This window comes from Furipterus horrens, unplaced genomic scaffold (genome assembly GCF_987537825.1).
Source record: "Furipterus horrens unplaced genomic scaffold, mFurHor1.1.pri manual_scaffold_4, whole genome shotgun sequence".
Lineage (NCBI taxonomy): Eukaryota > Metazoa > Chordata > Mammalia > Chiroptera > Furipteridae > Furipterus > Furipterus horrens.
The window spans coordinates 77,062,270-77,075,964 of NW_028327174.1; the positions used below are offsets into that span (position 1 = coordinate 77,062,270).

The 13,695-nt window shown below is 37.5% G+C and overlaps 1 protein-coding gene across 8 annotated transcripts in view; it reads right to left on the reverse strand.

Annotated features, from left to right (window-relative positions):
- The window catches only part of PPP1R12A (protein phosphatase 1 regulatory subunit 12A), a 133,695-nt gene extending 123,997 nt beyond the window's left edge, over positions 1 to 9,698 (reverse strand). For 4 of the 8 annotated variants that reach the window (XM_090273662.1, XM_090273659.1, XM_090273663.1 and 1 more), the window contains exon 1: positions 9,200 to 9,696. In XM_090273662.1, the coding sequence (XP_090129788.1) occupies positions 9,200 to 9,436 (237 nt within the window). In that variant the 5' untranslated portion in view covers positions 9,437 to 9,696. Of the gene's footprint in view, positions 1 to 9,199 lie in introns of all 8 variants that reach the window. The other 4 variants (XM_090273666.1, XM_090273661.1, XM_090273660.1 and 1 more) reach the window with 3 other exon arrangements.
- Positions 9,699 to 13,695: the final 3,997 nt, after the last annotated feature.

Below are 13,695 nucleotides of genomic sequence, written 5' to 3' on the forward strand. Positions count from 1 at the left end.
TTTAACAGTTAACTCAGGAAAATATACTTTCCCAGATGGTTAACTTCTAAGAGGGTATCAATTCACATGTCATAAAATTTATCCTTTGCCCTATACAAGTATTCAAGAAAATAATGCAACTTTCTGCGGCCTTACGATGTTTTTCTGTTAAAGAACATGTTAAATGAAAAAAATGTAATTGTATCTCAAATATGTGTTAATAATAAGGTTACAGTAATGTTTTTTATTCAGTGAAGCTTTCCCCACAGAATATCTTACCCAATGCATGTAATGCATTTAAATAGATTACTAAAAAGGTGACAGCTGAGGAATGCCTTCATTTCTTTCCATGGTTTCCACTGAATGTCATTTCAGAAATGCCTATATGACACATGACAATGTGGAATGTCTCCACCCATGAAAGAACATTCAAGTCAAGCAAGCACACTTCGGGCAGTTAACACAGAGCTCAAATTTGTCTTTCTATGGTTAGCCAGCACAATGAAAAGATAAGCAACCAAAATATTAATAAGGCCAGAAAATACTGACATACAAGGATCCATAGTGGAAATGTTATTTAGATAAAAATACTTAGAAAATATGAATTAGTTTCTAAAGCCAGTATTCTAAGGATTCCTTTTCTAAACATACACCCAATGATCAGTTTAAAGAAATTTATCTTAAAATGCTAAATAAGTTGAGCAAAATTCTACTTGTACTGGTAATCAGGAATATATTCCATTTCAAAAATAAATTTAAAATCTTGCCAAATTTTGACTATAACAACAGGTTACCTTTGCCTTATAAGTATTCTAAAACAAAGTTATTGGTATACATTTTATTAAAATATTTTAAATATTTGTTAGCTGTTATATTTACCCACACAAACTGTCATCATTTTGTTTTACAAAATATGAACTCAGCTCTTCACAAGATTAGTCTACATTGTGCTCAATTTTTTAAAACAACAAACATTTACTGTGCACCTGCTTTAAAAAATGCAGTTATCGAAAGAATTTAAAGAAAAATGAATCAAAGCCTCTCCCTGAAGGAATTCACTATTTTGTCAAGAGATCAGATAATAGGTTGTGTAAGTGTCAAACTCAGGGTTTAAACAGCAAGCTAGAGAATCACTGTGTGCCCCAGTGGTCAAGCAAGTCCACACTTGGTGCTTGAGCTGTGCCCTAATATAAATAAGCTGGAAAGTACATTCCAGAGGAAGATTAAATGTGCAAAGGCATATGGAAATATACGTATGAAATCAGTGGTTCCTAAAGAAAGCTTTCGCCAATTTCCTGAATCTGTTTAGGCAAATTCTTCTTTGCTTATTACTGGGTGATCAGAGGCCAGACGTTTGCACCCTGATGATATAGCCTGTCACACCACCTATACTCTATCATATCCTACCTAAAAGGAGGACATAGGGAATAAAGTTATGAAATCTGTTCACCTTCAGTTATTCTACTTGCATAAAAGAGCACTAATAACATGCATTGTCAATACAGCAATATTGCAGATTGATGCAGATTGATGTATATACCCCACTGTTCTTGAACATATTCATATCTCATATCGTATTGCTGTTGTTAAAATATCCTTTTCCTTTATGAAATGTTGAGGATAGAAGGTGATCAGGTTGTTTGTTGTTAATGCCCAAACATGGCAAAATGAAAATTAGGCTATCTTCTTTTAGTCATCAAAAAATTTACAAACAAGTTATTGGTCCATGAAATGCAAAATGATGGGCAACAAGCAAATCATATTTCAAATGGTGCTCTCAATTATTAGATATAAGGAAAAAAAATTCTATTGCCTTTTCCAAGTTAACATAGGAAATATAATTTGGCTAAAGTTTGCAACATGATTTAAGGAATGGAATATTCTTATAACTTGGATATTCCTACTAAAAAGGGTTCCAATTAAAATCAAACATAATTAATACTAAAAATTTGTTTTACTAATTCAGAAGTTAATTCAAATAACTTTATTAGCATTTCATGTAATGTCTCAAGTTCTAACTATAAATACCAATAATCACTGCACAGAAGGTAAATTACAAGATATTAAGTCAAACAGTAGTGACACACTGGAAGTTATTTCTCTTTCTCTCTCTGTTTTTGTTATCAGTAATATGAATTTACCTAAAATTTATCTCATTATAAAGAGTTAAAAATGTGTGTATAAAGCATTTACTATAAGTGAATATATAAAAACCCTGAAAGTAATAATATAAATTGTTATTACGATAAAGAAAAATGAAGACGTTTAAAGATTAAACTCTATGCCCTAAAAAATAAAAATGTTTTTGTGCTGTTGTCACTTCCTTGAAACTTTCCAAAGAACCTGATCAAATATTCTGCATATAATGGCTAAACACAATATTGGCAGTCCTTAAAATTTATAACAGATTCTGAGATTTAGTTATAGTACTACTGCATTTCATTACTATAGAAAGCTCTTAAAAGTGCTGGCTAGCTAAAACAAAAGTAGATGAAGAAAAAATTACATATGTATGTGTGTTTTGTGGGATTCTCTGATTAACAAGGGAAACCTCCAAGTACCAACCATCAATCATAATGGCTGGAAGACTTAAGAAATATGTACTTTCTTTTCCAGACTTAAAGGACGACATCTAGCATAGTGTTAAGTCTGGGCTTTTGGAACCAGATAGTCCTGAGTTAGATCCCAGCTCTACCATTTATTATCCTAGTAACCTTGACCAAGAGAAAGGAGACATTCTGAGAATTAAATGAGATATTGGTTGCAAATATACCTACCATAATGTTTCACATATAACAAATCCTCAGCAAATGTTCACCAGCCAATTCTATTCCTCAATAAAACACTGTGATAAGTCATGACTAGTACATATTTATTTCCAACTTAGAATAAACACAAAATGACTATTGGAGGATTTCAACCTTTCAAAGATGTATGCCAAAAAGCCAATACTCCATCTTTTCAATACAACTGTTGAACTTCACAAACTTTCAAAAGTGGGGTAAAAATGGTGTTTTTGCAGGCAGAGATGCAATGAAAATATCAACTTTGGGAAGTGTCACGAAGTAACATGCTACAGCAGTAACAAAAACAATGTTTTACATCCCCTTCCTAAATAGTTATATATTAAAAATCATCTAACTAGCCCTGGTCTGTACGGGTCACTTGGTTAGGTGTCGTCCTGCAAACCAAAAGGTCGCAGGTTCAAACCCAGGTCAGAACACATGCCTGGGTTTTGGGTTTGGTCCCCAGTCAGGGTGTGTGCAGGAGGCAACCAATCGATATTTCTCTTCCTTTCTCCCTTCCCCTTTCCCTACAGCAATAGAAGGAAAAAATAACAATCGAACTAGAAATTTTTTAAAGCATTGGTACTCTTCTTATGTAAACCATATCTTGTAAAACATGGTAACAAATGGATGATGAAAAAAAAATTTCTCTATTGAATCTAGTGCTTCTACCAGGTTATACTAGAAAATGCTCAGTCACAGCTTGCAATCACACTGTAGCTGAAGCACATGAAGATGGTCTTGGTTGTGACACTTCAAAGTCAGACCACAAAAGTGTTGCCAGGAAGCACAAGGGCAGCAACTTCAGAGAAGGCATTATAACAGCAACAGTGTGGGTACTGATGCCCTACCAGCGCAACCCATTTATGGCTAGGGTTGTCCATTTATATGCAGGAAGTGAGGGGCCAGTATGGGGTTAGAAGCTTTGTTTGTTTGGGAGGGGGGCAGGTTTAAAATATGGATTTAGGATGATTCGAATAAAAAAATTTAAGAACCATCATTTTAAAGTGTTACAGCTTTCTAACAAGAAAATTACGTAGAGAAGATAATTTAAACTGCACATTCTTTTAATCACAGATTTTAACATTATTTATAAATGATCCAATCAATTCTTCCAAGATCTTAAATTAACATCGCTCACCAAAAAAAGTGGGGTTGGGGTAAACAATTATAAACTCTATATTCAGTTTTAAATAAATGTCTCATGTATACCAATTACACGATTGCCTAACAAGAGACTCAAAATCAGCTGCTTCTAGTCTCTTTTCCTTGTGGCTGGAAAAGTTTAAGTAGCCCTATTAGATACTTTCAGTGAAATGGATTGGCTGAGAAGATGAAACACTTAAGACTACATAAAAGTATTCCTTTTACTGACAAGACAGGAACCTCATGTTTTTATGAAGAAGCTTCAAATGCCTCCCTTAGAAATTGATAAAATTTCAATTTTTAAAGGCAAAGGGATTTAATAGTAAAATCATCTGCAAGACTGTACTGAAAAATATACTCTCGTAATTTTAAAATTATAATCCATACAACATGGCCAAAATTCTACTTTGTATTCCTCTCTATAGGACCTAGTTCAGACCCTTACAAAAAAGGTAGCAAGTTAATTAGTGATTCAACTGAATATTTTCCTATCACTTAAACAAGATTTAAACAGGTTTAGAATTTTTTAATAGGAAGGAGGTTAATATTAAGAATTTTTAAAATCTCAATATAATAAAAAAATCAGAACAAAAGTTCTACAACAAAGTTTTTCATTTCTTTATAAACATAAAAGTTTCAGTATGTCCAAGAACAATTCTCTGAGTATCTGGATGTGAAGGTTTTAAAAATTTACGGTATGTCATAACATACAAATGACTATTATCTATGATACAAGGTAAAATATACAATTCAATATATATTTAAGACCGTCTACCACGTGTCAGGCTCTGGAAATACAACATGTGCAAGACTGGGTCCTTAGAGACAACAAAGACAAACTTACAAACACTATTCAGTAATTTAATGGCAACAGACAGGCAAATTGTGAGGTACAGTGAGCACCCCGGAGGAGTGTCTCTCCAGTGCCATAGTATTATATGAACTCAAAAGACAGAAAGATCCCTTCTGGTTGGCAATTGAATTGAACACTGAAGAATGACTAGGATTTTGATTGTCGAAGAAGGAGAGGGAGGACATGCTAGTGGCAGAAAAAGCATGACCATTCCATAGGCATAGTAATAAAAAAAAGAGTAAAAGTTATAACACAATGGGAATGTATCAGGAATAAGCTACATAATGAAACACTTTAAATCTCAATTTATGGAAAGTAGAAACACAAAGTGGTATGGTGTGGCTCAGTGGGTTGAGCATTGTCCCACAAACCAAAAGGTCACCGGTTCAATTCTTGTCAGGGCACATGCCTGGGTTGCAGGCCAGGTCCCCAGTTGGGGGCACGTGAGAGGCAACCTATAGATGTTTCTCTCCCTCTCTTCCTCCCTTCCCCTCTCTCAAAACACAAAGAAAATCTTTTTAAAGAAGATTAATCAGGGCCCTAAGCAGATAGCTCAGTTGGTTAGAGTGCTGACCCAATATGACAAGGTTGTGGGTTAGATCTCCAGTCAGGGCACATAGAAGAATCAACCAATGAATGCATAAATAAGTGGAACAACAAATTCATGTGTCCCCCCTCTTTCTGAAATCAATAAATGAAAAAACGAATTTAAAAAATCCAAATGTAAATCACTGAATTAAATATACATACATAATTGTGTATGAAGATTAATCAGCAATATGAATGCCGGATTGGACCAAGGAGCGAAGAGTTGGGGAAAGCAATGAACTATAACTATACTCTAGGGATGAAAATAATAAAGGTATGAATTAGGTTGACAGTGAGAGTGGCAAGGATAAGAAATTGACGCAAAGGCAAGTGGGAAGAAGAATGACTGGATATATGTAGACAAGGGGATGAGGAAACAATAAAATGTAAAATGATCTAGAGATTAATGATATCATTAATAGAACAGAGGCCCCAATGAAAAGAGCAGACTTGAAGAAATGTAACTTTCATTTCAAATTGAAGTGCTAAAAGTAGGTTGTAAACTGAATTATAATTATGAAAATCCATGTTTGAATAAGATCCTTTTAAGAAATGACTAAGAAAATATAAATACAGTACAGTAGTTGCTATCTTCAGCAGAAAGGGTGGACATCTATTTACTATATTACAATTTAAAAAATTATTTTTTAATATAAAATCAAATATTTCATTTAAAATCAATACTTCATCATCAGTAGAAAAATGGAATGACTGGAGCTCTGCAGAAAGGTGAGAACTGGAAATTGGCTTAGATGTCACTGGCACAGAGGAAGTAAATAAGAATTTAAGGTAGAAAACTAAAGGCTAAACTAAAAACAATTGGAAGAAATCTCAGTCCTGCATTTTATGCATACCAGTATTAGAATCAGAAATAAAGCATACTATAGAAAGCTTTACTATTACTCTTCTGAAATCTTTACAAAGTAAACTGAAATAAACATCACGTAAGTATAAATAAAACTCTACCGGGTAGGTATAAAATCAGAGCTGATTATTGCCCACCGTAGAAATGAAAATCTACTCTAGACCTCAGTTCTAGAAAATCGATGTTTATATCAAAACTTCCATATGTTTTTTTTAGCTATGGGGAAGTGGTGGAAGGAGCTAATCTAGAGACCAAGTTAGAAAATTTGACAAGAAACACTGCCTTTTTTCCTACATGTATGACATATTTTTGTACAAAAAGAATAGCTGAAAATTAATTATCTTTTGTAATTTCTAACGAGAGCACATTTAATCCATTAATAAAGAAACTTTTAAATATAAGCTACTTATGTTAAAAATGGAAGTAAAATATTAGATTAAGAAGTATATTTGTGTGTTGTGACGTCCCTAACACTTTTCTCCTGATAGCGAAATTTAGGACACTTGATCAGAACCAAAAAAGTAAATGAACATTCCAAAAGACTAACCAATAACTAATGTAGTAAAAACATTTTAAGTATTCTATTATTTTTCAAGAGGCTAAATAAAAAAAAAATTTAAAAAAGAACTATTCAAGGCCTATTAAACAAATCAGTGGGTCAACTTTAGGTTTTATAATTTAAGTATTTAAAATACGCTGCATTCAAGAAATTCCTTAAAAGCTTAACATTTTCTTGCAATTCTTTTAAAAAGTTTTATTTATCACCTTTCACTATCTGTTGTCCTGAATTTGACCCAGGCAAACTACTTGTGCTCATAATCACAATGGGGAAAAAATACAAGAGTTAATAAAGGAGAAATGAGAGTGGAGAAAACATAAAAATTTCAATGCTTGATATTTTAAAGACTTTGGCTTCACTGATGTAAAGATTATGTAGACAAATTACAAAGAAAATGTTATGCAAGTGATTGTGCATAAATTTGGAAACTTCTGCTTAAGCACTTGTCAGCTAAAATAAAATACCCAATAAAGACTACATCTGTATAACGCCAAACTAACCACTGAATTCAGTTATTCAGGAAGACGCTGGTAAGTCTGATAGTTCTTGCAACATGTCCAAATTGAGAGGAAATTTAAAAAACAAAAACAACCTTTAAGAAGCCTGATACATGTTTTTTCTCTGCTTACCTAAGCCAATAATATTAAGTATTAGAAAATTTTACCCACAAATTGGATTTCTCCACAAAATGACTTTACATTTTTATTTGACAATCTTAATAAGACTGTAAACCATCATCCAATTGTATCCTGACCTCAGGCACACAGTAACTGTCTTCCAGAATCAATTCCACTGTATAAGTCACACTTGAAAGAAATTTGAAAAAATTCATCTTTTATAATTAATTATGATTTTAAATGCCAAACTTATTTTTACTCTCAACACCATGTTTTTAGAATTTAGTTATGCAATGCCTTAAAATAAACCAGTCAAATAAACTATATTACAGACTCTGAATTAATGAAATAAAGGAAGATCTAAAGACCATGGTATATTTTTACTGGGAGCCACATTCTGAATTCCAGATTTGTCCTGCAATTTGTCAGTCATTTCCATCCATCCAGTAAACTTTGTAAACAAAGGCTATAAGCCAAGCTTGATATGAGAATTCAACTAAAACTTAAAGTGATCGTCATTCATTAAACAGGAAGAAGTAAACAGAAAAATGCCACCACACACCTCTCTTATAAAGCCAGCAAGGTAATATGCATAAAATACAGTCTTAACCTCCCAAGCAATTTTTGTTACAGTATTACACATAACCAAGGTAACTCTTAAGATTCTGTACAAGTCTTTTCAATGTAAGGGGAAACTTTGCCGTAAAGTCCTTTTCTAGTAATTCCAAGTTGCCCACTAAGAAAATGAAAAGAGTCTGTCGTGTCACCTATTACCATCACTAAAAATTGCTTTTTATGCACAACTCTACGTGGTTGTGTTGCTTTTGGCCTGTTAAAGGCAAAGGAGCATTATCTCTGGATTGCCAATAGTTTCTCCTTATTTGGCTAACATTGAGAGATCCCAATCAGACTACTATAAAACTTTAACATGCACAAAGCATCCATTTTGAGAAAAGTTTGTGACCAGCTTTCCTTCATCCCACCCCCAAAAGAAAAATCAGAGCCTGGTAACTGGTTCTGAAAAGAGTGCTCGGTGTTTATTCTTCTCTTTCTAACCCCAGTGCATCCCCCAGGATGTGGGGCTCAAGGATCTCTGACACTGCGGCAAACTCTTCATTCAAAACATTCGGGCCCCGCGGTGGGCAAGCCCTCGTAAAAGCTTCCTTACACCAACCCCTCCCTTTCAGCCAGTGCAGATCGGCTAATTGCACCCCGTTTTCCCCTCCCCAGTGACCAAGAGTAATAAAAGAGAAAACAGGAAATCGTCCGCTCAGGGCACTAGGCTACAGCTCTTGATTACTATCATCATCAACATCATCATCATCATCATCACCATCACCATCATTCGTAATCAAGTACTACAGACTACAACAAATCCAATGCTCTTATAAACCAAACACGTCCAACTGCCCAAAAGCCCCTAATGCCCCTTGGTGGTCGTTTTAAGCATCTCCCGTCCTCCAAGTATATCACTGACATCGGGGCCGCCCAGACACAACCACACTACATCTCCCCGGTCTCGACCCCAAATCACACACACATGTCCACATCTGGCCCTGGGGCCCCAAGCCGACCACAGTCCCTTTTCCCCTGTGCCCCGGAAATCGGCCAGTCCCCAACTCCACCACCAGCTGATCTGAAGGGGGCCCCAAACCCAGTGCCCTCCCTCCACCACCTCTTTCCCTGCCTCCCTCCATCGCGGGAAGCCGCCCCCAGCCTCAGGAGGCCCAGAGGCGGAGGGGAGGCCCCGGCGGGAAGCCGATGAGGACTTGCAGGGTCAGAGAGCAGGCGGCTGGGCGCACAGACCTGGTGAAGGGCAGTGAGTCCGTCCACATTGGCGTAATTGATGTCGGCGCCGCGATGCAGCAGCTTGAGGACCTCGTCCGTGTCGCCGCTGGAACAAGCAGCCAGGAAGACGGCGCCATCGTCGAACTTCACCTTCGTCTTCTGGCGCTTCACCACGGGAGGCTCGAGGTCGGTCTCGGAGCCGATCCAGCGCTTCAGCTGCTCGTTCCGCTTCTGCTTCGCGTCCGCCATCTTCATCCCCTCTCCTGCCGCCGGGTCTTCTTATCGCGAGGGGGGAAGGGGAAGGCGGAGAGGGAAGAGAGGGGAGGCACTGGGGGGGTGTGCCTGTTTCTATGAGTGCGGGCCAGAGGAGGGCTGGGAACCGGGAGGAGACGCTCGAGACTTCCAGTATCCCACAGAGCACTGGGGCGGCGCGCCGGGCCGAGCGGACCTCCCTTTCTACCACAGAAGCCCTCCCGCCCCCGGCCGGCCACCCGTCACCGGCGACCAATCTAACGTAACTTCGCGAGATCCGGGCAGGGAGGCGCCCTTCGGTGCTGCGCATGCGCCCTAAGTCCGCGCCCGCTCCAGGAAGAAAGCTCCCGCGAACTGCGGCGGGGGCGGACTGGCCACCGGAGGGAAGCGGGTGTGGTCCAGGCCGCCTGGGTTGCCGGGGCTGGAACCAACCTGGAAGGGCGGAGACAGGGAAGGAAAGTTGTAGTGCCAGGCTGAGGGTTCCAGAGGTTCCGGAGGCCAACTGTCGGGCTGTACGGCGGCTCTGTAGGGCAGCCCTGCCGAGTCGTTTGCTCAGGGCGGATTTTCCTATTGGCTGCGTTATTTGAATGGAATGGAGGATAGGCTGTGAATTAAGCGCTTATCATTTCTCTTTCTAAGGAATTCGGATGAACTTGGGAATGTCAGTATTAATAAGAACCTTTTAAAAGCAGGGTCTTGTAGCCAAGGGCTTTGGTGGTAGCCAGATCTCCGGTGAGGTGACCGCCTGGCGACGTGTTGACCTGGGGTAAATGCCAGCGTCCACTACAGAAACGTCTTTCCTTTTACTTTTGGTTTTCTGTTACTCTTTTTTCCTTACGCGAATTTTGGGTCCTCTTTTCTTCTTCAATGCTTTAAGCCTGTCTGGTACTACGCATGAGCTTAGCCCAGCCCTGTTACTAGTCCTGACCTTTTAAGGGATTTCTCTTCCTGCTCCATTGCTTTCTAAGGATAGGTTAAGACCCAACTGCTTCTAGAGTTCAAAAGAAATGTTAGTATTACACAATTAATTCGACCAGTATTTATTTAATACTTACCATGAGCCAGACATTGTTTTAGGCGCTATTAATACGATCACGTTACTGACATATTTAAACCGTCTTTTCTGATCACTTGTTCAAAAAAAGAATTTATCATCGTACAAAAGGCTTTTTAACTTTATATGATATAACACACATGCTTTGTAATACATCTTTAAATTAAAAAACATTTTCTATACAGTTGACGTTCAATATTAGTTTCAGGTGCGCAGCATAGTGGTTAGACATTTCTATATGAAGAACTCCATTTCCATGAGTACCCACCTGGCACCATACATAGTTATTACAGTATTATTGACTGTATTTCCTATGCTATGCTTTATATTTGAGGGACTATTTTATAACTGCCAATTTGTACCGAATCCCTTCATCTCCTCTCCCCAACACCCCGACCCCAAATGCTAATGTCTTTTGAGCTATTTACAGTCTCTACCAATTGGTATTGTTCTGAACACTTCACCATTTTCATCCACTATTTTTCAGAGCATTTAGAGGGACATATCTTTTTCAAAGCTTAATTGCATTACAGATATCCCCATTAATTTGTTAATTATGTTCAATTTGAAGAATTTTTTAGTTGAATTTATTGGGGTGACATTGGCTCATAGGGCTGTATACAGATTTCAAGTGTACAAATCAACAAAATATCTGCACACTGTATAGTGCACCACGCAAAGTCTCATTCCATTCCCATTTTTTCCCCCTTTTGCCCTCCTCCACCTACCCTCCACCCATTTTTCCTCTGGCTGTCACCACACTGTTATCTGTATCTATGTGTTATATATACATGATTAAGTTGTTTTTATTTTAATCAATTCTTTTTAGAGAGTGGGAAGGGAGGAAGAAAGGGAGAGAAACATTGATGTACAGATTGCTTCTCACACACCCCCAACTGGGGACTTGGCCTGCAACCCAGGCACGTGCACTGACCTGAATTGAACCATCCACCTTTTGTATGGTGGGATAACACCCGATCCACTGAGCCAAACCAGTCAGGGCTATATATATATATTTTAAATACACAGAAAGCTTGGCCTTTTTTTTCTGTGTGCGCGCTCTCTATGATGTACCATCACCTAAATAGTCCAGCATTTTATGATGCTACACAGTCAAATTTATTGTTAGCAAAATGACTAGAGAATGCAATACGAAAGATTGTGTGTGTATGGCCTTGGCTTAGTACCAAGTTAAGTAATGTGGAGGTTTATTTATTCATTTATTATTGAACCTAAACTTGAAAATATACCATTTGATTATGTTGCAATATGTGAACACAGACAAAAAAAGGAAAATTTGAAAGTCAACCCAAGAAAAAAATTAAAATTTCGGACTTAGTCTCTTGTTCCATAAAAGATTAGTTAGTTGCTATTTGGTAAAAATATCTTTTTACATGTAAAAAGAAGTTAGTTTCTATTATAAAGAAAGTACTTATGAACTCTTGGGATCTAAGTTGTTTCTTCACTTGTTGAATTGATAGCTCACTGCTTTGCAGACCGTCACATTCTTTATAAAATAATAATGAAGGTGTATGATTACATAATATATTAAAAGTTTCTATAAACCAATTTTTCTGTTCAGTGAATCATTTTTTTCCCATTTGCTTTTATTAACAATTGGAAATGTAGTTTGATACAAAAAGGTACATGAAATATTTATAAGTACTTTTTAAGTCATATATTTTTCTCTTCATCTGTAGTCCAAACCTGAGATTCTAATTTACATTTAGAGAGAGAGGAAGGGAGAGAGAGAAATGGTTGTCTCCTGTATGTTCCCTGACGGGGGATCGAACCTGCAACCTAGTTATGTTCCCTGATAGAGAATTGAACCCGCAACCTTTTAGCATGTGAGACCGTGCTCCATCCAACTGTGCCACCTGGCGAGGGCAAGGCAGTTTGGTCTTATCTCCCATACTCTATATGTGGGCTAGGCTCTCTTTCATTGTATAATAATTTCTTTCCAATGTTGTTTTTAGAAACCTGAAGAAAAGTTTTAAATTTGCTAGCATTATAAAGGAGTCCCATCCAGGCTGTTGACTTGAACCAACACTGAACCACCCTCAATTTCTTCAGACTCCACTTTTAGTCCAATCCTGATTTCTGGGTCCTAGCATCTAACCCTTTGCCCTACCTCTGGGTTATGAAGTCGTCCTCACTCCCCATACCCAATATTTCCTTCCCCTACTCTGAAAGTCAGCTTGTTTTTAACTATTCAGGGTATATTCATTGCCCATCTGGCTTCATCCTAAGAACCTAACCCTAGCACAATTACTTGTGGCTAATATAATCGTGAAGCTCCTCTGGTCCCCCCAAATAGGAAATCATAAGAGTGTCTGGCAACAATCCAAAGTACAGGCATAGGACTAAAGATGATAATTTGCCTCTAACTCTAATGCACATGAACTGCAACCTGTATCGTCAGTGTCAGAACATCACATGACCATATGAATTGCTTAATTTAGTATTTCCCAAACTTTGTCATTTTTGCTTGATCCAAGAAGCACAAATAGTATTAATTAACAAATACTATTAGTAACAAATATTAACATTTTAAAAACAAAGTTTTATTTTAAATAGATTTACAGTAGTCTCTCTCTATCGTGGTTCACTTATTGTGCCCTCACTGTATCATGGGATTTTAAAAAATATTATATTTAATTATTTATCGCTGATTTTTTGCTACATCATGGGATTTTGCGGTACTGTATACATATATTGTTAAAGTTACGTAGGTTTAAGAGTGTAGAATATGTTTAAGAACATAAGTAGTGTTTATAAAAGTGTGGGGAAGGTTAATAAGGGACTGGGAATGGTTTATAAGTGTGTGGGAAGGGTTTATAAAGCCTTAATATATATATATGAATACTAAAATAAATGTAGGCTCCTACTTTGCGGATTTTCACCTATCATGGGGTGGTGGGGAGGTCTAGGCACAACTCTCCACCTCTCTCTTGCTGTCCCCAGGACTCTCTCTTTATCTTTCACCTTTGGCATCTCAATCATGATGCATCCTGGTGTGGTCCCTTCTGGGTCCAGCTTGCCCGGGACCCTCCGTGCTTCCCGAACCTGTATGTCCATCTCCTTCGCAAAATTTGGGAAGTTTTTCTCTTTTTTTTCAATTCTTGCTTCCTCATTCTGCACTGGTTGACTTTTTTTTTTTTTTTCTTCCTTATGTTCCAAATCATTGATTTGAACCCTGGTTCCCTTC